The sequence below is a fragment of the Lemur catta genome, chromosome 7 (assembly GCF_020740605.2).
Source record: "Lemur catta isolate mLemCat1 chromosome 7, mLemCat1.pri, whole genome shotgun sequence".
NCBI classification, from domain to species: Eukaryota; Metazoa; Chordata; class Mammalia; order Primates; family Lemuridae; genus Lemur; species Lemur catta.
Window position 1 is genome coordinate 30,276,041 of NC_059134.1, and position 23,938 is coordinate 30,299,978.

The 23,938-nt window shown below is 34.5% G+C and overlaps 1 protein-coding gene across 1 annotated transcript in view; it reads left to right on the forward strand.

The window, feature by feature from the left end:
* Positions 1-659: 659 nt before the first annotated feature.
* The window catches only part of C7H11orf65 (chromosome 7 C11orf65 homolog), a 51,111-nt gene continuing 27,832 nt past the window's right edge, over positions 660-23,938 (forward strand). Inside the window, exons 1-3 of the mRNA XM_045556660.1 lie at positions 660-699; positions 7,839-7,930; positions 18,342-18,434. Of these exons, the coding sequence (XP_045412616.1) occupies positions 7,850-7,930; positions 18,342-18,434 (174 nt within the window). The 5' untranslated portion in view covers positions 660-699; positions 7,839-7,849. The remainder of the gene's footprint in view (positions 700-7,838; positions 7,931-18,341; positions 18,435-23,938) is intronic.

Here is a 23,938-nt window from a genome sequence, read left to right on the forward strand (position 1 = left end):
TGGGAAATAGAACTGGGCAGTTCTGAACAAGATTATTTTACATTGCTGTAATTTATGACCAACTAAAGCATTGTCACACTGTCGGATATTCAGAATTCAAGCAAATCAAACTCGCTTTAGATATGCAGTGTTTATAAAATTTATTTGAAAACTCATTTAGGAAGTCATCTGTTTTCCCTTAAAAACTGGTTTAGGCTTTACCAGCTAAACCAAGCCTAAATTTAGAAACAGCCATTGGACTGCAGTCATGAATTCCGTGCTTACTTATTCTTTGACCTTGAGCAAGACCTGTCAGATCGCTAGAAGGATCAGTTTTCTTATTTGCAAATGAATAAATTAAATTAAATAGATAATATTTCATTTTATTTTTCCAACATCTTTAAGGTCCTTGGTTGAAGTGATCAGGCTTTATATTGTGCCCAACTTTGTAAACAATCGCTTTGGTTTCCTTTTCAAATCCTTTGCCTCAAAGCCAGTGACAATCCAAGTGGAGGCTCTAACAGAACTAACCCTATTCACAAACCATAATTCTGCATCTCAGGGACTTTCAAAGCTCGGAGTTGGAGAAAAGCTGTTTGCCGGGAAGGCGGGGCCTAAGAGGGCAAGTAGGGCGGGAGAGAACGGAACTAAGTGTACGTCATTTCCGCTTGCGGCGTTACCAAGGTATCAAGCGGAGCCCGGGCCAGCGCCGATTGGCAGGTGAAGGAATTGGTGTCCCCTTCCTCTCAGCCCGTACCATTCCTATTCCGCCGTGGTGGCGACTGAGCTTTTCCTGTTTCAGGTCCTTAAAAGCCCCATGCCGTTGACGTCCGTGCCCTATTATCCTCCTGGGGGACGTTTCATTCCTTTAATGCCCCTCACCCCACTAGGCCTCCAGCCTTTAGTTTATAATCCTGCCTGAGATTAACCCCTTCTCCGGGGCTTCCTTTCCTCGCCCCTGGTGAAGTTGCGTCGGTCAGTTTGAAAAGCTTTCCCATTGCCCAGTTTGCGTGTTCACAAATCTCTGCTCCTCTGCAAAGAGACAATTATTTAGAGATGGAAAAGGGAAAGGCGTTTTTAAGGAGTAGTAGGTTAGTAGTTGTTTTTCCTCCTCCTCTCTCAGTATAAAGGACCACAGATAAAAAAGAAAAACAAAATTATGAAACTGATGGCCACGAAACACATTTGTTTATTCAGTAAAATTTAGTAGGGGAACCAAGATAGGAAGTATAGGTTCTGATCCCAGCAAATTAATTTTAAGATTTTTGTAAAGCTTTTAAAGTAAGTGAAACCGAGCATCCAAACATCTTGTGGGCTTCTCACGAAGCCTAAAAATAGATCAATGGAAACAGTCTATGAGACAAGTTTTCATTGATTTGGGATAGTATCTCCCAAAGTAGGTAATAAGCTTGCAAAGTCTTTATCTTTGAATCTGCAAGTAGCACCTGGGTGTAGTAAAACACTTTATTACCTGAGCAGTGGTTTGATAGTACTTTTTCGTATCTTACAGTTTATGAAGTGTTTTCACATTGGTTGATTTATTTGGAGCCTCATAATAACCATGTAAAGTAGGTCTTATTTCTTATCTGAAGCCAGCAACTGTCCTTTCTGCTCTTACACCTACTCAGAGTTTTACTCTTTAATTTATACCTCTCCTGTACCTTTAATTTCTCCTTCACTTTAATTTCTTCCTCACTACTGGATCATAAATCTTTACATGTTTTAGTATCTCTCATATTCAAAAAAATACCTTTAATCCATTCCCTCCCCCCAGCTACCATCTCTTTTCTGCTTTCCAAAGAATTGTTACTGTTCTTATTGTTTCAACTATTCTACTTCCTCTACCCACCCTAGGCTTCATTCTCTGCTACTCCACTGAAACAGTACTTGTCAAAGTCACTAGTGACTTTATCTGGCCAAATCTAATAATTTATTCTCAATTATTGACCCTCCAACAGCATTTCACAAGCTCGTTCTTGAAATGATGTTGAACTTCATTGTTCCTTGTTGATGTGACTTCTTCCTGAACCAGATAATTTTGAATATTGGAAGATATTTGTTCAATATTTTGTGCTATTTGTAAACATGTAATGGTGACATTTGACACACTTTTTAATTTGCATTACTAACATTTTCACTATCACTTTCTTAAATCTAGACAGCCAGCAAAACAATAAACCAAGGGCTGATTTGTAGCATTTGATGATTTCTCTGATGTAAATACCATGGCCAATTTCAGGCTACCAGCATAGCCTCAGGCATTGGGAAGAGATGGGCGATACTTCACCATTGTATAGTATTTCTGCCATATCAATAGTGCTACTGTTAAGAAACCCTGCAATAGGCATAAATAACCTTAAGAAAATAAATAATAAACTGTAGTAAAATAATTAGTAGGCAATGAGTTTTGAGTTTTGTTACCTTTAATTGTGTTTAAATAATTTAATTTTTAATAGTGACTATTTAAAAACCGGCTCACAGAATTCCTGAAAATTTAAAATTTGACCCTACTGAACCAGTACAAGCCAGCTCCAGTAAACCACCTAAACCACCACAGTAGATTTCCCATATAATTATACAGTATCTGGCTCCCACCTGCCTCCCTGACCCTATTTCCCGCTCAATATTCTCTAAGCTCCAGGGACACTGTTTTCTTCCTCTCAGCCACTTAAACACATGAAGCTCCGTATCTTAAGGCATTTTTCTCTGCTACTCCCTGCGCCTAGAACCCTTTTCCACTATATTTTCCAGTACTTGATGCTTTGTATCATGAAAATAATCTGTCCCTATTAGAGAGGCCTTCTCTACTTGTGTTAATATACCCCTGATCATTCTCTATCCCGTGATTCTGTTTTATCTTTTTCATTGCACATGCATTTCTTTTGTTTTTTACCTTCATATTTTAAGTAACATGTTATTCTCCTTCTGCTTAGCCATTACTTAGTAACTTCTTACAATACAAAATGAGAATTTAACTCTCTTACACCAAAGTACCGTAACACACACATACACACTCATCCCTTCCCCTCTTCTTCCTAATTAAAAGAAAAAAAAGTCATGCTGTAATACTAAATAGGGTCCAAATTTTTAATTGAATGCAATATAAGATTGAGTTATTCCAAAATTAATTAAATATCCAGGGTGAAACTGTTTTGGAGATAGGAGCCAGTAACCAATCATATTATATCCAAATTCACATTATCATGGGTAATGTTATCATGGAGTATATAATTATGGAGTACTACTATTGTATCATACATTTTGGTACTATTAATATTTACATTATTATGACTGTGTAATTATTCATGGATGAGCCATAACAACAGCTTAGGGTTTTTTTGTTTGTTTTCTTTTGTGCCTCTTCAGAGTGATACTTTAAAAATACAAGTTAGATCATGTTTCTAATGTGTTGCAGACCATTACTTTTGTAAAATAAAATAACAAATTCCTAGAACAAGGGGAAAAAAACCACAAGAAATACAAACTGTAAGCCCACTGATCATGTGTTTATATGCCACAGCAATGTCAAATTGCTATAAAAGTTTCTAACTACTCTCAATTTCTCTGTCTCATCTGGTAACATACAATTCAGGGACTGGCATGAGTCCTTGGACCACACTCAGAGTAGCACAACTATTGGAGATCTACCTACAGAGATCCACCTCTCTCCCTCATGCTCCACCCCATCTCTATCTTACCTCTGTTCACTTTGCAGGTCAAGTCTGCAATGTGGTGGTATCTTGCTCATGACAAACTGTTAATAGATACATTTATAGCATCACTTTTAACATTCTTACAATATCCCATTGTATGAATGCATCATAATTTAACCAATCTTCTATTCAGTCAGCCAACTATGTTTTTTTACTGATCACCTACTATTTGCTAGAAATGGGGATATAACAATAAACAAGAAAAAGGACTCTGCTCTGAAGGAACTTACATTATAGGGGGACAAGATAGATAGTAAACATGTTCAACAAATACACAAATAAGGATACTGTTCATTTCAAAAGGCAATATTAATATCTTATTTGGCAGCCTCTAAACACCCTTTAGCTTCTATCACAGGAGAACAGGAAGCAGGTGTGTGCAGAAAGCATGGGTGAAATTATTTAGATCCAAGTGCCCAATAAACTGGTTCAGACATGTTCACACAGTCAATTTAAAGGGATTTTTAAGACCCAGTGTTAAATTTTTACTTACAAAATTGGGAATGTATATGTGAAAATGATGAAATTTTCATGAATTAGCACTAATGCTATCATGTGGTATCATAAACACACACGTTTTATAAGTTGAAACCAATCACTTTGCGTTAATAAAAAATCACACAGTTTAGTTCCTAGAAATAATGTTAAAAGACCTACTGTAGTCCTAATGTCCTATTTGTGTTTAGTTTTTCACTTTTGCTATTGTAAAATCTAGAATTAAGCACTCCCATAGAATATTTATGGCTATAAATTGGACAGCATTTTTGAAGACAATTTGACAGTGTCAAAATTTTAGTTTTAATGTGCACTCATTTTTTGAAGTTATATAGTATATATATTTATGAAGTTATATGGTATATATCTGAACTATGTGCAATTGTGAAAAAAAATATCAAACAGTATAAAAGAGTATAAAGGAATAAAATCTGTTTTTCATTCCTGAACCCAGGTCCCTCAGTCTGCTGGTCCCTCCCCAGAGACGCTCTTAGCAGTTCCTCATATCCCTGTCCAGAAAGAGTCAATGCAGATATTTATGTGCATATGTATTGTCACAGCAATTTCACTCCTAAAAATCTCTCCTACAAAAATAGTTGCACATGTGTACAAATATATGCATAAGGATATTCCTTTTGGAATTAGAAAAAAACGAAACAACCTGAATGTGTAATAATGGAGGAAAGATTAAGTAAATTATGACATATCCATACTTAGGAATAATGTGCAACTGTAAAAAGAATTATCAAGATCTATGTGTATGAACATAGAAAAGTCTCCAGCACATATTATTAACTAAAAACGTAAAATATATATAGTTTGATCACATTAATGCAAACAAACCTATATGTATGTGTATGTATATTTGTATATATACAAATGTATATATATGTACACACACTTATTTTTTAAAATTTTTAGTATATAAGAATAGATCTGGAACATCTATAACAGAGATAACCTTTGTAGAGAACTGAGATAGAAGAAATAGGGGTGGATGATTTTCACTTTTTTACTCTGCAGTTCTATATTTGAATTTGTATATTATGTGTATAATAACTTTCAAAGCAAACAAATATAGACAATGTTAATAATTCTGAATTTTAAACATTAAGGAGATGTTAAATAGGGATTGATATTTACGTGTACCCTAATGCTGATTTTTAATTGTCCTGTTATTTGTGAATAACCAAAATAAGTACATTCTGTATGTTGGCCAGTGAAAAAGAACATGGACAAGAAAATATAAGAGTAGTGAATCGAGGTGACTATCATGTTTCAAAATTCATAACTATGTTTCTGTTTTATCACATTTTAAAATTGAAATTTTGATATTTTTAAAAGTTAATATAAAGTTCAGTATTTGTCTCTTCTAGTGACATAAATAGTGACAATGTCCGTAAAAATTATTAAAACTAGTTGTCACACCATTCCCAAGGAAAACATTTTTTCCTGAAGTATCTTGAAATAAAGATAAATTATACTTTATTTCTCTACCTGATGGTTAGAAAGAATATTTCTCAAAATACTATCCTTTGATCAACATTAATAAATCTTTTAATCTCCAAACATCATTCCTTATTCCCATTTATTCTAATAGTTATTTGTAAATTAAAAGAATAATTGTGCTTAAGATTTTTAGTTACATCAGTTTTTTAACCAGAATAATGCATGTGAATAATTCTTATTGTGGAAAATTGTACTAATAGACATGATTCATTGAGTGGTTATAGTGGGTCAAAAACTGTACTAAATGCTTTACCTGTATTGTCTGATTTAATCCTTACAATTCTATGAGGTTAAGTACTATGAGTACTATGAGTACAAATGAGGAATGTGAAGTTTAAATAAGTTAAGTAATTTATGCAAGATCACACAGCTAAGTGTGAGAAAGAATTTGTTGAGATTCAAATCCTGGTTTATCTTACTTCAGAGCCCAAAGACTTAACCTATCTACCCATCTTATATCATTAAGGGTATTTGCAGGGAAAGAAAAAGGGAGAATTATTTTTCATAGAGAACCTTCTCCCCTATTCATAAAAATGTCAATTTAAAAAATAATATATAAAGTTGGGAAGAAAACATCTTTAATTTTAAGCTTCTAAATAATTTAAAACATCAAAAGAGAAAATAACAAATTTAATAAAATACATAAATAGGTTTTTCTTTTATTTTTCCTATAAATGGCATATCCTTTAGACATTTTTTCTGTTTGGCCTCTGTCTCTCTAAACATAATGTGCATATTAGTCGATGTGTATTATGTGTTTAAATAGTTCGGGGCTTTGAGATTTATAAATCCTTACACATTTTGCATTTTATAAGTAACAGTTCAGAATTTTAAATTTTTAAGCAAAATGTATTCACTTTGGACTACGATACAGCATCTCAGAACCATTTTGCTATTGTAAATGTAATGAGTTATATTAGTTATACTGTGAAGTATTAATAACTGAGATTAAGTGGAAATCCTTGTTTCTCCCTGTGTTCAGTGCAGGACCTTTTTCCCCTCTGTATTTGACCATTGTGCCCCTTATAATGTAAACTCACAAAGTTGAGAAACTGGAACTTTGGAGTTAATTTATTGTAATGCTTTCATTTTACAAATGATAAAACTGAAGGCTAAAGATGGTAAGCTATTTTTCCAAGGTTATATTAAATAGCAGTGTGAACTAAAACACATCTTCAGTCTTTTAGTTCATTAGTCTTCTTCTACGGTTATATGCAAGAAAACTATCAAAAGCAATGACTTGCTGCAAATCTTATGTATACCTTGTATTTTCTCTCATTATATATACTAGAAAGTGATTAAAATTGTTATACATAATTTATATAACCTACACAAACAGAAAATTCTTGTATATCACTCTTCTGGTAACACTGGAGCAATACTGGAACAGTTTCATTATTTGGTCTAATTAATCATTCAGTTTTGAATGAGATGCTTTTTTAGGGTACAAACATTTAAGCAGCATAAATAACAATTTATGCTGCAACTTTTTAAAGGACTCAAAGTGTAATATCTTTCTGACTTCATTACTAAATCCTTCACAGTATTAATAAAAATTATAAATTAGAATTAGTGATTTTGTTTTGTTCCTTAATAGTCAAGCTTCATCTTTTTTTGACATTTTAATGCATGATGTATTAAGCAGTCCGTATAGTTAAGAGTTACAAAGAAAGGAAAAGTCTGTAATCATTTGTCATCCTAGGTTAGGGACCTGGGCAATTTTGTGGATGGAACTCTGTCTCTGTGCATGTTGATTAACAAAAGTTTATTTGAAGAAATACGACAGTGTATGTAAAGATCATGGACTTTTAAGACAAGATGACTTGGGTTTAATACTGGCTTAGTTACTCACTATTTAACCTTAGGCCTTGAAGGTCAGTCTCCTCATCTCTTAATACAAGCATATTAGTAAAATCTGCTATTCAGGGTTGTTGTTAGAATTAGAAAAAATAAAACAAATTGGAACATATTAGGCAATCAATAGTAGGTGACTATTTTATTTTTATTATTTTGATACCAAATCTGATTTTTATTATTTTATTTCTACAACTCTATTTAATTTTCATTGAGTTCTAGTGATAGTTTTATAACAGAGCATATAAAATAATTTTAAATGTAACCTTTTTTCTTATTTTCTTTTAGGAATTTCCAAGATGCCTTGGAAAGAGAATCCAGAATTTACAAGGTGGGATAAAGCTGCCAGAGTCATTCAGCAGGCCTGGAAAAATTTCCTTGTGAGTTTATTTAGCAGTTTTATTGAGATATAACTTATGTATGAAAAATTTCACCTGTTTAAAGCAAACAGTTCAATGGTTTTTAGAATAAAATATACAATTCAACAGTTTTTAGTATATTTACAGAATTGTGTAACACCCTTCACTTTAAAAAGCAGACTTCTTTATTAAAGTTTCAAAAAGTTACAATTAATTAGTTATTTCATTAACCTCACAAATATTATTGAGTTTATAGTCTGGGCCAGAGACTTCGATAATGGCTAATGTCAATGAAAGTATTCATAATAGGCTTATTTGACTTTTACCTCTAAACATTTTATTTCTTGACTTAGGAATCAAGTTTGTGAGCAGATGTTAGGAATATTTCACTCATTAAATATTTATTGAGTACCTACTCTTGAGGAGCTTGAAGTTTATTAATACACTGGGTCTGGGGTAATTTAGTAGTCACTTATGCTCTTATATGGGCAGAGCTGGCCTCATAGCTGTAAGGAATATTCCAAGTTGACTTACCTGACTGGTGAGAGCCAATAGTTAAAATCACTTCACTCTTTTCTTTCGTTTCTTTCCTTCCTTCCTTCATTTCTTTCTTTCTCTTTCTCTTTCTCTCTCTCCTTCCTTCCTTCCTTCCTTCCTTCCTTCCTTCCTTCCTCCCTCCCTCCCTCCCTCCCTCCCTCCCTCCCTCCCTTCCTTCCTTCCTTCCTTCCTTCCTTCCTTCCTTCCTTCCTTCCTTCCTTCCTTTTTCTTTCTTGACAGAATCTCACTCTCTTGCCTGGGCTAGAGTGCCATGGCATCAGCCTGGCTCACAGCAACCTCAAATTCCTGGGCTCAAGTGATCCTCCTGCCTCAGCCTCCCAAGTAGCTGGGACTACAGGCATGCGCCACCGTGCCTGGCTAATTTTTTCTATATATATATATTTTAGTTGTCCAGCCGATTTCTTTCTATTTTTAGTAGAGACAGGGGTCTCACACTTGCACAGGCTGGTCTCAAACTCCTGAGCTCAAACGATCCACCCGCCTCGGCCTCCCAGAGTGCTAGGATTACAGGAGTGAGCCACCGTGCCTGGCCACTCTTTTCTTTCTGATAGCAGTAGTACTAAGTGCCTGGTAATTTTGTGTGAAGTGATATGGCTCTGTTTCTAGCACACAAGACCACCTTTATATCACTTAATCAAATATTGCAAAATAGCTTCATTATTTACCTCTTTTGCCTCTACCAATGCCATAAAACCTATGCTGAGGCATAACTATATTGATTTCTAATACCAAAATAAGAATTTTCTTTTTTTTTTTTGAGACAGAGGTCTTGCTATGTTGCCCATCTAGTCTTAAACTCCTGGGCTCAAGCCATTATTCTGCCTCAGCCTCCTGAGTAGCTGGGACTGTAGAGTACTACTTCACTGGGCTAATTTTCTTTTGAAACTTACTCTTTCTTAATTGGTTTCTATCAGTATACCTATTATTTAGGCTTAAGCTTTTCTATCATTTGCAATTTCTTTTTTCCCACATCCAACTAGCCACACATCTTTGAATACATATTATGTTCCTGACACTGTGCTGGGCATTTTATAATACTTCCTTGTCCTTAAAGGCTCTTTAGCAGATAAGCCATTCATATAAACAAATGAATGTATGTGTGTATATGTGTGCATTGATAGAGCACACATATTTTACATTCTATCCCACCAGGAGCCTATTGAAATGACAACATATAAAAGGTTACTATATAACAGAGAGAAGGGAGTTGATGAGCAGATGAAAATTTTATCTGATTTCTGGCAAACCAAATATAGATGGTAGCATCCTGTTGAACAAACTGTGTAGAAGCACTTGCCTACACACACCTCAGGGAGTCTCCAATGAGGGAACTGCTTTGTCGTTGGAACTCCAGAAAGGATATGAATTTGGAGTTAGCAATTTGAAAGGGCTGGAAGGAAAACTGAAAAGAAGGGGGTTAATTGAAGATCTGTACGTGGAACAGCTGGGCCAGTCATCTCCACTGTCACTACCAGAACCAGAGCTGCAGGTGGATGGATATTTACCACTAGTCAAAAATCTGCTGCTTCTCTCTGACAGTTGCAAAAAAAAAAAAAAAAAAAAGCAAAAATATGCTGCTGGATAGATATATACTATTAGACAAACAAACAAACCCAAAAATAACCCTGATGGCTTATCTCTTTAAAAAAGAAAAATCAAACTATCTGGGAAAGCTCATTCTAGCATAGATTTGGCACTTCACAGTAAAACTTTCTGAATTTTCTTATTTGAGGAACTCCCTGCTTAAAAGCCAGCTACTTGACCATACCCATTAAAGAAAGCCTGCTGATTATCTTATTCCATTCATGTCACAAAGCCCCCAGTCTTCCCATTAATGAGTGAGAACACTGTGGGGAAACAGGAGCACAGGATTTGGGAGGCCAAGGTAGGAAGATCACTTGAGGCCAGGAGTTCAAGACAAGCCTGGGCAATATAATGAGACCCTGTCTGTACAAAAAAATAGAAATATTAGCCAGGCATGTTGGCACATGCCTATAGTCCCAGCTACTAGGAAGGCTGAGGCTGGGGCATTGCTTGAGCTCAAGAGTTCAAGGTTACAGTGAGCCATTATTGCACCACTGCACTCCAGCCAAAAAGCACAGGATACTCATTCTGGCTCCCTAGAAAAGTTGACACAGACCTTCATAAGTATTAATGTATAACCAGAGTTCACCTGACTTTTAAGGAAAACCAATGATGTAAAAACAAAAAGAAAAAGAAAGGGGCCAGGAGAGGTGGCTCATGCCTGTCTGTAATCCTAGCACTCTGGGAGGTTGAGGTTCAGTGGATCACTTGAAGTCAAGAGTGGGAGACCAGCCTGAGCAAGAGTGAGACCCCTGTCTCTACTAAAAATAGAAAAAATTAGCTGGGCGTGGTGGTGCATGCTTGTAGTTCCAGCTACTTGGGCAGCTGAGGCAGGAGGATTCCTCCTTCAGCTGAGGAGTTTGAGTTGAGGTTGCAATAAGCTAGGATGATACACTGTACTCCAGCCAGGGTAACAGAGCAAGACTCTTTCTCAAAAAAAAAAAAAAAAAAAAAAAAAGTAAAAAAGAAAGAAAAAAGAATGTAACAGAACCTGAAGGAAATAAAAATAATAATAGATTTTATTAGATCAGGTTATCAAATGGCTCTCCTGAGGTTATGTCTGGGGGAAAAATGGTAGTATGACTATGAGGCTGGGTGTAGAAAAAGAGGTTAGAAACTCAGAAAAAGAGCTAATCATGAAAGTCTTGGTTCAAATATAAGACAGATTAAAATTGTTCTAAGATGTGAAGAGAATACATTTGATCTTGATTCTAGATACAGTGTACTTCAAGTGGCCCAGAGGGTGATTTCTAATACAGGATGCATAGTTTTAGCACATTGCTTGACTAAACATTTTAGATTTGATTTACATAGTCATAATAATGTGAATACAGTTTTTAAAATTTTTATCAAATTAGTATGTGTACTTCTTTAATAAGTAAAATAATACAGAAGAATTTATAATGAAAAGCAAGTCTTTCCCTCTCACCCCACTCTTCTCCACCCTCATACTCTAATGGCAACCATTTTAAACTATTTTTTGTTGTAGATCTAGTAGTTACTGCCATGCTTCTAAATAATATGCTTGTACAATTACTTTTCATCAACTTTAGAAGTGATCTGTTGCCTTTCTGTAAAGATAATTGAGAGCTTAGGTTACTTATCCTCTATGGCCCTGCTTATCTCCACTCCCAGTGTCATAATGTTATTATTTCTTAGTTCTTCTATATGTTAATTTATTACTTTAAAGAATATTTAAGCCTCTGTTTCTTGTTCTGTCTGGCTGACATTGAATCATCTGACCCCTCAGTATATATGATCCCTACCCATTCACCTCTCCATCTTTAAACCCCCAAGTTCTATTACCTGTACTATTACAATATAAATATTCATGTGGAGGATTTTTTCATGTATCTTGAATGCAAGTCCTTTATTGAGTACTATATGTATTGCAAATATCTTCTTCTAGGTTGGCCTCATCGCTTTCTTAAAGGTGTTTTTGACAAAAACAAGTCTTTAATTTTAATAAAGTCCAATAGATTGCTTTTTCTTTATGGTGAGTGCTTTCTGTGCCCTATTTAAGTATTTTTGTTGAACCCAAAGTCAGAAGGTATAATATTTTCCTTATGTTTTTCCTAGAAACTTAATTGCTTTAGTTTCAGATTGAGATCTAGTATCCATCTCAAATTAATTTTTGTGTATGTTAACACAGGTACAAAGTTTTTTTCTTATGGAAATCCAACTGATCAAGTGTTTTTATTAAAAATACTAACCTTTCCACAATATATTGTGGTGGTGCCGCCATTGTTAAATCATGTAATCATATATGTGAAGTGTTTCTGTAGTCTCTATTCTGTTGCATTGGTCTATTTGTCTATATTTTGGCCAACACCACATTGTCTAAACTGTAGGTTTATATAATAAGTATGGATATAAGTATGATAGTATAGTCCTCCAATTTTGTTCTTCTTCAGGATTATGATAGCTATTCTGGGGTTTTTGTATTTCCATGTAAATATTAAACCTGTCAATTTTTACGAAAATTTCTGTTGAGATTATAATTGAAATTACATTGAATTAATAGATGAATTTAGGGAGAATTGAGTAGAGTTCATTTCTATACTTACTCTTTCTATTGAGTTTTCATGAACATAGTGTATTTCTTCATTTATTTAAACCTTAATTTCTCTCCACAGTATAGTTTACAGTATAGAAGTGTTTCATTTGATTTCTAGGTATTTGCCTTTTTTTGATGCTACTGTAAATGGTATTATTTTTTAGGTTTTATTTCCTAATTATTTTTTTCAAATTTGTAGAAATATAATTCGTTTTTTATTTGTAATTGCTTTTTAATAGATTCCTTTGGATTTTCTACTTAATCATGTTATTGCTGAGTAATGGCAGTTTTATTTTTTGTTTGTGAACTTTATACATTTGTTTATTTTTCTTGCTTTGTTGGACTAAATAGAACCTCCAGCACAATATTGAATAGAAGGGGTAATAATAGACGTTCTTGTCTTTTTCCTGAACGTAGAGAGAAGGCATATAATATACTACCACTCATTAAGATGTTATCTATAGTTTTTTGTAGAAACTTGTCATCAGTTTGGAGAAGTTAACTTTATTCCTAGTTTGCTGAGATTTTTGTTTTTATGAAAACTCTGGGTGTTGAATTTTATCAAATGTTTTTACTGCATCTATTAGTTGATCATATGGTCTTTCTTCTTCATTCTCTTTTTATGGTAAATTACATTTATTGATATTCAAATGTTTAACCAACCTGTCATTTCTGGAATAAATTACTTTACCATGATGTGTTACCATTTTGATATTTCCTGGATTTGATTTACTAAACTTTAGGATTTTTGCATAATTCTTCATAGATATAATTTTCCTTTCTTTCTTTTTCTTGTAATGTTCTTGCCAGGTTGTGATATCAGGATTGACCTCATAAAAGGGGTTGGAAAGTATTCCTTCTTTTTTGTTATCTGGAAGTTTGTGTGATTAGTATTATTTCCTCTATAAATGTGTGGAAGAATACGTTAGCAAAGCCATCAGGTCTAGGAGTTTTCTTTGTGGAAAAGTTTTTAATTATGGATTCCATTTCTCTAATAATACAGGACTATTCAGATCCATATTTCATCTTGTGCCCAGTTTGCTAAGTGACTTTTTCAGGGGATTAGTTTCATTTAAATTGTCAAATTTATTGGCAATATTTATAATTTCCTCTCATTATCTTTTTAATGTTTGTACAATCTGTAGGGGTATTGCTAATATACTCTCACTCCATTTCTCTACCTCTGTCTTGCTAGGGATTTATCAAATTTTTTCTTAGTTTTTATTTTTTTTAGAAATAGAGTCTTACTCTGTTGCCCAGGCTGGAGTGCAGTGGTGCAATCATAGTTCACTGCAGCCTTGAACTCCTGGTTTCAAGTGATACTCCCGCCTACATCTCCCAAAGTGCTGGGACTACAGGCATGAGGTACCACACCTGGCCCAATTTTAATAATCTTTTTACAAAACTGACCTTTGACTTTGTTAGTTTTCTCTATTTTACCGTGTTCCATTTCATTGATTTCTGATCTTATCTTTATTAGTTTTTTTTTCCGTCAACTTTTTTGCAGGATTTGATTTGTTATTCTTTCTAAAACTTATTGACGTTGAAAGTTAGATCTTAGATTTTCAACTTTTATTTTTTTATAGCATATGCTTTTAAAACTATTAAAGCATTACTATCTAAGGATTTCTTTAGAGATACCCCACAGGTTTTGGTATTTATTACCTCTCAATTAAAAATATTTTAAAATTTCCATTGTGATTTTTTTGACCCTAAATACCAAATACTTAGGCGTTTTATGGTTATCTTTCTGTTATTGATTTCTTGTTTAATTCTACTAAAGCCAGAAAATATACTTTGTATGATTTTAACAGTTTGAAATTTTCTGAAGCTTGCTTTATGGCTCCAAAAAAGTCTGTTTTGGTAAATGTTACTTACATGTAAACTTAAGGGGAAAAATGTATTCTGAAGTCAGTTAGGTAAAATTAGTGTGTTATATTGTTAAAATCTTCAGTAGCCTTATGGATTTTCTTCCTGTTTGTTCTTTCAGTTCTTGAGAGAAGTGTGTTAAAGTCTCAGGTTATAATAGGATATTCATGTATATCTCCTGGAAATTCTGTCAATGTTAGTTTTATATATTTTGGAGTAATATTAGTACGTACATATAAGCTAAGGATCGTTACAGCTTCTTGTTGAGTTGACCCTTATCAGTATGAAATGTTTCATATTTTTAATTGAAAGATAAAAATTATATATATTTATAGTATACAATATGATGTTTTGAAATATGTATACATTATAGAGTGGCTAAATTAAGCTAATTAACACATATGCATTACCTTACATTCTTATTTTTTTGTGGTAAGAATATTTAAAATCTACTTTCTCAGTACTTTTCAAGCATATATACATTGTTATTAACTACAGTCACCATATTGTACAATAGATCTCCTTAATTTATTCCTTCTGTGTAGCTGAATTTTTTTATCCTTTGACCAACATTTCTTTGATTTTTGTATCCATTCATTCATTAATAGACACCTACATTGATTTTTGTATGTTGGCTGTTGTGAATAATGTTACAATGAACATGGGAATTTAGTACTAATTTCATTTCCTTTGGATATATACCCAGGAGTAGGATTGCTGGATCATAAGGTAGTATATTTTTAATGTTTTGAAGAAACTTCATACTGTTTTCCATAATGACTTTACTAATTACATTCTCACCAATAGTGTGCAAGAGTTCCCTTTACTCTCCATTATTGTTTACACTGGTTATCTTTTGGCTAAGATCTTTATATCTGCAGAACCCAAGGTACAAGGACAGGAAGAAAAATTTTTACTAGTGGATCATTAAAGGTAATATTGAGAGGGAGCCACTTCCAATTCTATGCCTTGATAACCAGACTCATGGATGCCACCATATGCCACCATATGGTAAAGAATAGAACCGTATTCAGACATTTACTACAACATGGAAGATATCAACCTAGTCTGAAAAGTGTTATCACTGTAACTCTATTGTAACTGAGTCTCCAAAATGCTATTCCACTGTCGTATCCGGCCAGTTGCTTTAGGGTGATTGGGAACAAGGTAAGATCAGTGAATTTCATGTACCCATTGGTGTGGTACATTTGCTGTGAACCAAGTTTTCTGATTAGGAGCAATGTTATGTGGCATACTATGACAGTGAATAAAGCATTTTCAGAGTGCATAGATGGTAGTTTTTGTAGAAGCATTGTGCGCATGGAAGGGTAAAGTGTTAGTTCCAGTGAAAACAGAGTATTGCCCCTTCCATAATGGAAGTGTTTCAAATAATTGATCTGTCATAGGAAGCTGTCTAATTCCGCCAAGGAATTACGCCATATTAGGGCCTCAGTGCTGGTCTCTGCTTTGGCAAGTTGAGCACTCAGTAGTGGCAGTAGCCATATCTACTGAGTAGAAATTCATGTTGCTGAATCTATGAATAAACTCCATTCCTGCTGTCATGGCCACTTTGTTCATGAGCCCATTGGACAAGGAGAGCAGTGGCTGGGGAAAAAGGCTGACTGATTCCAAAGAATGAATCATCTTGCCCATCTGATTATTCAGATTCTTCTTTGTTGAGATTGTTCTTTTCTTTTTTTTTTTTAATTTCAGCTCTTCATGAGGGTACAAAAGCTCAGGTTATAGATTGTTCCTTGTTGAGCATTCATATGGAACACAAATATCTTCACCCTTGGTGCCCATTTGGAGAGGTCTGTGCCCATACCCCTTCCCTAGATTGTCTTGTCACCAATTTTCTAACCATATTCATTCCAAATCCCTCACCATCCAGACAAATCATCAATCACCATCCTTCTATAGATCTATGCTTCTGGCCATCTTCCAGGCACGATACAAACCAGTTATGCTACTTGACATTCTAACCCATTGAAGGATTTCACTTCTCCACTGTACTTCAGAGCCACGTCTGAGTGAGGTTGTAGTATATGTTGAACTTCCTATGGGTCACATCTTGTACTTGACCTCCTGAAGTCTGCTAGGACTTGAATTTGACCAATAGAATGTAGAATAAATGTTGCTGTGTGACTTCCAAGATAAGGCCTTAAGAAGCATTGCAACTTCTACTTTCTCTCTCTCTTTGGTACTTTGATATCTCCATGCTATGAAGAAGCTCAAACTGAAAGTCTATGTGGAGAGAAAGCCATCCTAGATATTCCAGTAATCCCACCTGAAAACCCAGATATGTGTGTGAGCCATATTAAATCTCCCAGCTCCAGCTGATCTGGCAACTGACTACAGCCACATGTGTGAGTCCAAGCAAGACCAGCAGAACTCCCCTGTCAACTCACAGAAAGAAAGAAATAATATAGTTGTTGTTCTAAGCCACTGAGTTTTGGGGTGACTTGTTATGTCTCAGTAGATAACTGATATAGTAATCTGCATATTTAGAAGATACTATTAAGATTTTAAACCATAATACAATTTTTTTTGATATTCAATGTGGGATTTTACTTGGGGAAAGTTATGTCTTCCTTTCAGAAAAAATACTATCTGTTTTGACATGGGCTATACCATCTTCCATAGGCAATTGCAACAGGGCTTCGAATTGTTATACTGGTACTATTACTTCAATTAGAATTTATTTTATCTGATTTAACATAAGTAAATTGAGAAGGAGAGTTTACCAAGAGTAAGTAAGAGGTTTGGGGACGGGAGGGTTTGAGGGGAGGGTTACCAAAGAAATAGTTTTCTAAGAAGAATTGTTTGGGGTAAAATTTCAAGTCTGTTATGAGCTGGCTTCATAAAAATCGCTGTGCCTACTTGATGCCCAAAATTCTTTTACCAAGATAGTCCATTTGTTTAAGAAGTAAGTGTAAATGATTCAGATCAAAATGTCTGCCTGATACAACTTGCAGAATAATGTGTTTTAGTGAGGTAAAACGTGCTAGAACCAGGAGGAGCAGAGAGCAGAAACATTAGCTATCTTTAGTGATGCTAGGAAAAGGATGTATGATCTGAGATGTAGGTAAAGATCTGAGATGTAGGTAAAGACACAGATTCAAGATTTTTGCTTATGGTGGATTTCATTTAAATTGTGCTCAAATGGACAAATAATAAATGTTTTCATTGCTCAAAAAAAAAGAAAAAGAATTGTTTGGGGTTGTCTGACTAAAGTTGCACTAATGTGAAAAGTGGGCAAGGTTTGTAAATCAGTGGAATTACTACAGGAATGAGGATGATTCTGCAGTGGTAACAACTATTAATATTTATTGAGTGCTTTCTTGTGCCATAACTATTGTAAGTGTTTTACAAATATTAATTCATTTATCCCTCACCGTAGCTGTATGAGATACCTACTATCATTCCCATTTTATAGTTGGAAAAACTGAGTACAGAGAGGTTAAGCAACTTGTTCAGGGTCACACAGCTAGTAAGTACTAACAATTGAATCCAATCTGAATACTGTACCATGAATTCTTAACTAGTAGGCTATATTTTGTTTTTCTCCTAGATTACTGTAGAGAGTATCCTGAGGTGGGTGACCCAACCAAAGTTTTGGGTATTATATTTTTAGTTGGTAGTGATGTGGTTATAAATTTAAGAGTAAAACTCTTTGTGAGAATACTACCAATATTACCTGGCTTACTGAAGCAAATCCTGAGTGGATAATATTTCTAAAATCTTGTGTACATACATAAAATCTATTTTATGGTTTTTATACATTTTTGCCCTAACTGGGCAAAAAGCAAAGTAGAAGTAGAAAATCCAGTTTGACCATAAAATTTCATGTGTTTGAACCTTTAGAATGTCACTATATACCAACATTTGAAAAGTATGATTGATTTAAGAAGACAAGGAGAACCACGTCAGATAATGAAATTTATTAATCCTAAAGAGGTAAGGACATTATTTATTGATACAACATCTTATTTTTTCCTTAAAAATATGTGGCTGCTTTATCAATTCAGTGTGCTCATGTCTGTTTCTTTTTTTAAACTCTTCTATTAAAGTATTACTACAAGTTGAAAGTTCATAAAACATAAATAAATAGCTCAATGAATCTGCACAAAACTAACACCCATCACACAGATCAATGTTTTCGTATTCCCTATCGCCCCCTTCAGGTGCCCTACAAATCACTGCCAACTCCCTCCTTCCAAAAGGCAATCACTATTTTGAATTCTAACATTATACTTTAGTTTTGTTTTTGAACTATATATAAATAGAATGCCTATAATATGCTTTAGGAGTATAGATTTGTTCATTCACCATTACATTTGACTGTACATAGCTAAATTTCAATCATTTTTAATTAATAGACATTATTCCCTTTTATTAACATATTACTGTTTATTCATGCTACAGTTGATTGACCTTTGTATTATTTCCAGTTTGGGGCTATTGTAGTAACTGCTTCTAGGAATGTTCTTATTCATGGCTCCTAGTGTAAACATGCACACATTTTTTTTTTTGGCGTATACTCTAAGTGGAATTGCTGAGTGATGAGTTATGCTTATAACAACTCTAGGAAATAATTCCAAACTATTTCCCAAAGTTATTATACTAATTTATATTCATACCGGCAGTTCTGGGGAATTCTTAATACTCTGTATCCTTGCTAACACTTGATATTGTTAGTTTTTAATTTGTATTTCCCTGATACTAATGAGTTTGAAAATCTTTTGTGAAGTGCTTGTTCAAGTTTCCTATGTATATGTGGGGGAAGGGGGCGCGCACGCATCTCTTCTATTCTTACTGGTTTTTAGCAGTTATTTATATGTTCTTTTTTTTTTTTTTGTAGAGACAGGGTCTCATTCACTGTGTTACCCAGGCTGGTCTTGAACTCTCGGCTTCAAGTGATCCTCCTGCTTCAGCCTCCCAAAGTGTTGGGATTACAGGCATGAGCCACTGTGCCTGGCTATATATTCTATTTTTATTACTATTTCTTTTTTTCTAATTTATTTTATTGTAGTAAAAGACACATAACATAAAATTTACTGTCTGAACCATTTTTTTTTTTTAAAAGAGACAGTTGTCTTGCTCTATTGCCCATGCTGGAGTGCAGTGGCAAGATCATAGCTTACTCACTGCAGCCTCAAACTCCTGGGCTCAGGTGATCCTTCTGCCTCACCCTCCCAAGTAGCTGGGAGTACAGGTATGTGCCACCACAGCCGGCTAATTTTTCTTGTAGAGGGAGGTCTCACTATGTTGTCCAGGCTAGTCTCAAACTTCTGGCCTCAAGCAATCCTCCTGCCTTGGCTTCCCAAAGTGCTGGGATTACAGGCGTAAGCCACTGCATCTGGCCCCAGTGCAGTTTTGTTACATGGATATATTGCGTAGTGGTGAAGTCTGGGCTTTAGTGTAGCCATCACCCAAACAGTGTACATGGTGCCCATTAAGTAAATAATTATCCCTCTCTCCCTTCCCATTCTCCTACCCTTCTAAGTCTCCAGTGTCTATTACTCCACACTCTATATCCATGTATCCACATTACTTAGCTCCCACTAGTAAGTGAGAACATGTGGTATTTGACTTTCTGTTTCTGAATTATTTCACTTGAGATAATGGCATCCAGATTCATCCATATTAATGCAAAAGACATGATTTCATTCTTTTTTATAACTGAGTAGTATTCTGTTGTATATATGCCACATTTTCTGTATCCAGGCATTGGTTAATGGACACTTAGGTTGATTGTATGTCTTTGATATTGTGAATAGGGCTGCTATAAACACGAGTGTAGGCATCATTTTGACGTAATAATTTATTTTCCTTTGGATCTATACCCAGCAATTTTTGTATATGGTGAGAGATATGGCTCAAGTTTCTTTCTTCTACTTATGGCAATCCAATTTTCTCAGCACCATTTATTGAAAAGGGTGTCCTTTCCCCAGAATATGTTTTTGTTGACTCTTTTGTCAAATATTAATTGGTTGTAGGTATGTGGCTTTATTTCTGGGTTCTCTATTCTGTTCCATTGATCTATGTGTATACCAGTACCATGCTGTTTTGGTTACTATAGCCTTGTAGTATGATTTGAAGCCAGGTAATGTAATGATGCCTCTAGCTTTGTTCTTTTTGCTTAGGATTGCTTTGGCTGTTTGGGATCTTTTTTGGTTCCATATGAATTTTAGGATATATTTTTTAATTCTGTGAAAAATGAATTTGAATACCTATCAAAACTTTGGTATTTTGATAGGAATTCTTTGAATCTATAGATTACTTTGGGCAGTATGGTCATTTTAATAATGTTGATTTTTCTGATCAATGAATATGGAATGTTTTTACACTTGTTTGTGTCATCTACAATTTCCTTCAACAGCGTTTTGTAGTTTTCCTTGTATAGATCTTTCATCTCTTTGGTTAAATAAATTTCTAGGTATTTTACTTATTTCTTTTGTATCTATTATAAATGGGATTACCTTCTTGATTTGGCTTTCAGCTTGATTGTTATTGGTGTATAGAAATGCTACTGATTTCTGTACATTGATTTTGTATCCTGAAACTTTACTGAATTCATTTATCAAATCTTTTGGAGGTGTCTTTGATAGTTGTGCATTTTGACATGTCTGGAAGTTCCCTGAGAAGCACAGAGGTTTGCCTTTGTTTCACTACTCTCCATGCAACTCCAGGGCTGGGGTAGCTTCTAGCATTTAAAGTCATATACTACCTGCAGCCACCTGAGGCAAGAGATAGGGCAGACACAGCAAGAACAGGCAGACCCAACGGCCTAGGAAGGAGAAAGCTGAGGAGAAAGATAGATAGAGATGTCTTAGCAAATAGAGAATATTCAAAAAGAGGTAGAAGATTAGTGGTTATCAGGGCCTGGGAGAAAGGGGGAGTGACTGCTTAATGGGTATAGGATTTCCTTTTGGAGTGATGAAAATGTTCTGGAAGTAGATAGTGGCTGTACAATATTATGAAAGTACTAAATGTCACTAATGTTAAATTTCTGTCGTGTATTTTACCACAATAAAAAATATTTTAAAAATCTGTTGGGATTTTGATTGGGATTGTATTGAACATTTAGATCAATTTGAATAAAACTGATATCATGAATCTCCAATCCATGACCATTTGTGGGAAATATGAGATGTGCTGCTCAGATCCCTCTTTACAGAAGGGCTTACTACCCAATCACAGGGAATATGGTCAGTAGACAGCCTCTAGCTGTGAGGATCTTCAGTTCCTATCTTAACTGAAGACAACTGCCTGACCCTGGGTCAGTGCTTGCCAGGACAGCCCACATCCAGTGACTGAGCAGAGTGTGGTGGGTGGGGAGATGGGTATAAAACCCATTGTGATGTGGAACAACTCTATTGGGCAGTATTCACTTTAGAGCTCCCTGTAGGACTGGCCCAGGCTTTGTGGGGCTTGTGTTGCAGTTCAGATTCTTTCTCTGCCCAGTTCTTCTTCTTTCCCCTTCCTTTCATAGGTGTTGATACCTAATAAACCGTGGCACTCAAACTTCGTATCAGCATCTACTTTTGGAAAGCCTAATTTGTAACATTATTTAGTTCTATATTTTCTCTCAACAATGCTTTATAATTTTCTGTATAGAAATCTTGCACATCTTTTGTAAGATTTATGCGTTGCTCTTTGATGCTCCTATAAAAGGTAATTACAAATTTTTTTTCTAATTTTTGGTACTAATGCTAGTATAATAGACAATCAATTTTTGTGTATTAGCTTTGTTACCAGCAACTTTATAATCCTCATTTATTAATTCTAATAATTTGTACATAGATTATTTTAGATTTTCTATATAAATAATCCTATTATCCTCAAATACTGCATTTTATCTTTCCCTTCCAAAACATTATATATTTTATTTCTTTTTCTTGCCATTTTTTACTGTCTAGCACCTTCAGTAATGGTGAATAGAGGTGATAACCACTGTCTGATTCTTGATCTCAGAGGGAAGGTGCTCAGTACTTCATCATTAAGTATTAAATGTGCTATTGGGTTTTTTGTAGAAATCTCTTACCTGATTAAAGAAGTTCCCTGCTATTTCTGTTGAGCTAAAAGAGATTTTTTAAAATCCAAGAATAGATGCTAAATTTTATGAGATATTTTTCTGGTTTAATTGAGATAATATTTTTCTTTTGTTCTGATTTTTTTTGTTTGAATGTTAAATATTCTTAGCATTCCTAGAATATGTACATTTTGGTCATGATGTTTTATCCTTTTTTTTTTTTTTTTTTTTTTGAGACAGAGTCTTGCTGTGTTGCCCAGGCTAGAGTGCCATGATGTCAGCCTAGCTCACAGCAACCTTAAACTCCTGGGCTCAGGTGATCCTCCTACCTCAGCCTCCCGAGTAGCTGGGACTACAGGCACACACCACCAAGCCTAGCTAATTTTTCTATTTTTAGTAGAAATGGGGTCTCGCTCTTGCTCAGGCTGGTCTCGAACTCCTGACTTCAAGTGATCCTCCCGCTTTGGCCTCCCAGAATGCTAGGATTACAGGTGTGAGCCACCACACCCGGCCTATCCTTTTTAAATATTACTGAATTTAGTTTGCTAATTTTTTGTGTAAATTTTTCCACCTGTGTTCACACAAAACATGTAATTTACTGTCTCTGCCAGATTTTGTTATCAAATTTAGCTGGCTTCCTAAAACAAATTGGGAAATGTTCCTTCTCCAATTATTTTCTGGATTTTTTTTTTTTTTTACATTCAGTGTTATTTCTGCCTTAAATTTTTGTAAGGTTTTTACCAGTGAAGCCATTTGTGCCAGAAGTTTTCTTTGTGAGAAGATTTTAAATTACAAATGCAATTTATAGCTATAGGTCTATTTCCTATTTATTCTTGTGCTAGCTTTGGTAAGTTGTATTCTTCTAGGAGGTTGTCATCTAAATTTCCAAATTTATTAGCTTAAAATTGTTTATAATATGCTCTTATGGTCTTACTGATGTCTTAGAATCTGTAATATTAATAGTTCTTTTTATTTCATTCCTGATATTGATTATTTGTATCTTCACTCTTTTTCTTGACCAATCTCATTGGGGTTTTTCACTTTTATTAGTCTTTTCAAAGAACCAACTTTCGACTTTGTTGTCCCTATCATTGTTCATTCATTTCCTACTTCATCATTTTCTGCTCCTTATTATTTCTTTCTTTATATTTTCTTTGAATTGTATTAGCTAGTATTTTTCTAACTTTTTGAAATGGGTGCTTAATATATTGATTTTTAGCCTTTTCTGATATAATCATTTAAAACTACAAATTTTTATCTAAGAATGGTTTTAGCTGCAGCTTACAAGTTTTGATATGTCATTTTCATCATTAAATTCAATTTAAAATATTTTTTAAATTTCTACTTTGATTTATTCCAGTTATTTAGAATTATACTTTTAAATTTCCAAACATTTGGGAATTACCACATTATGTGTTTGTTACAG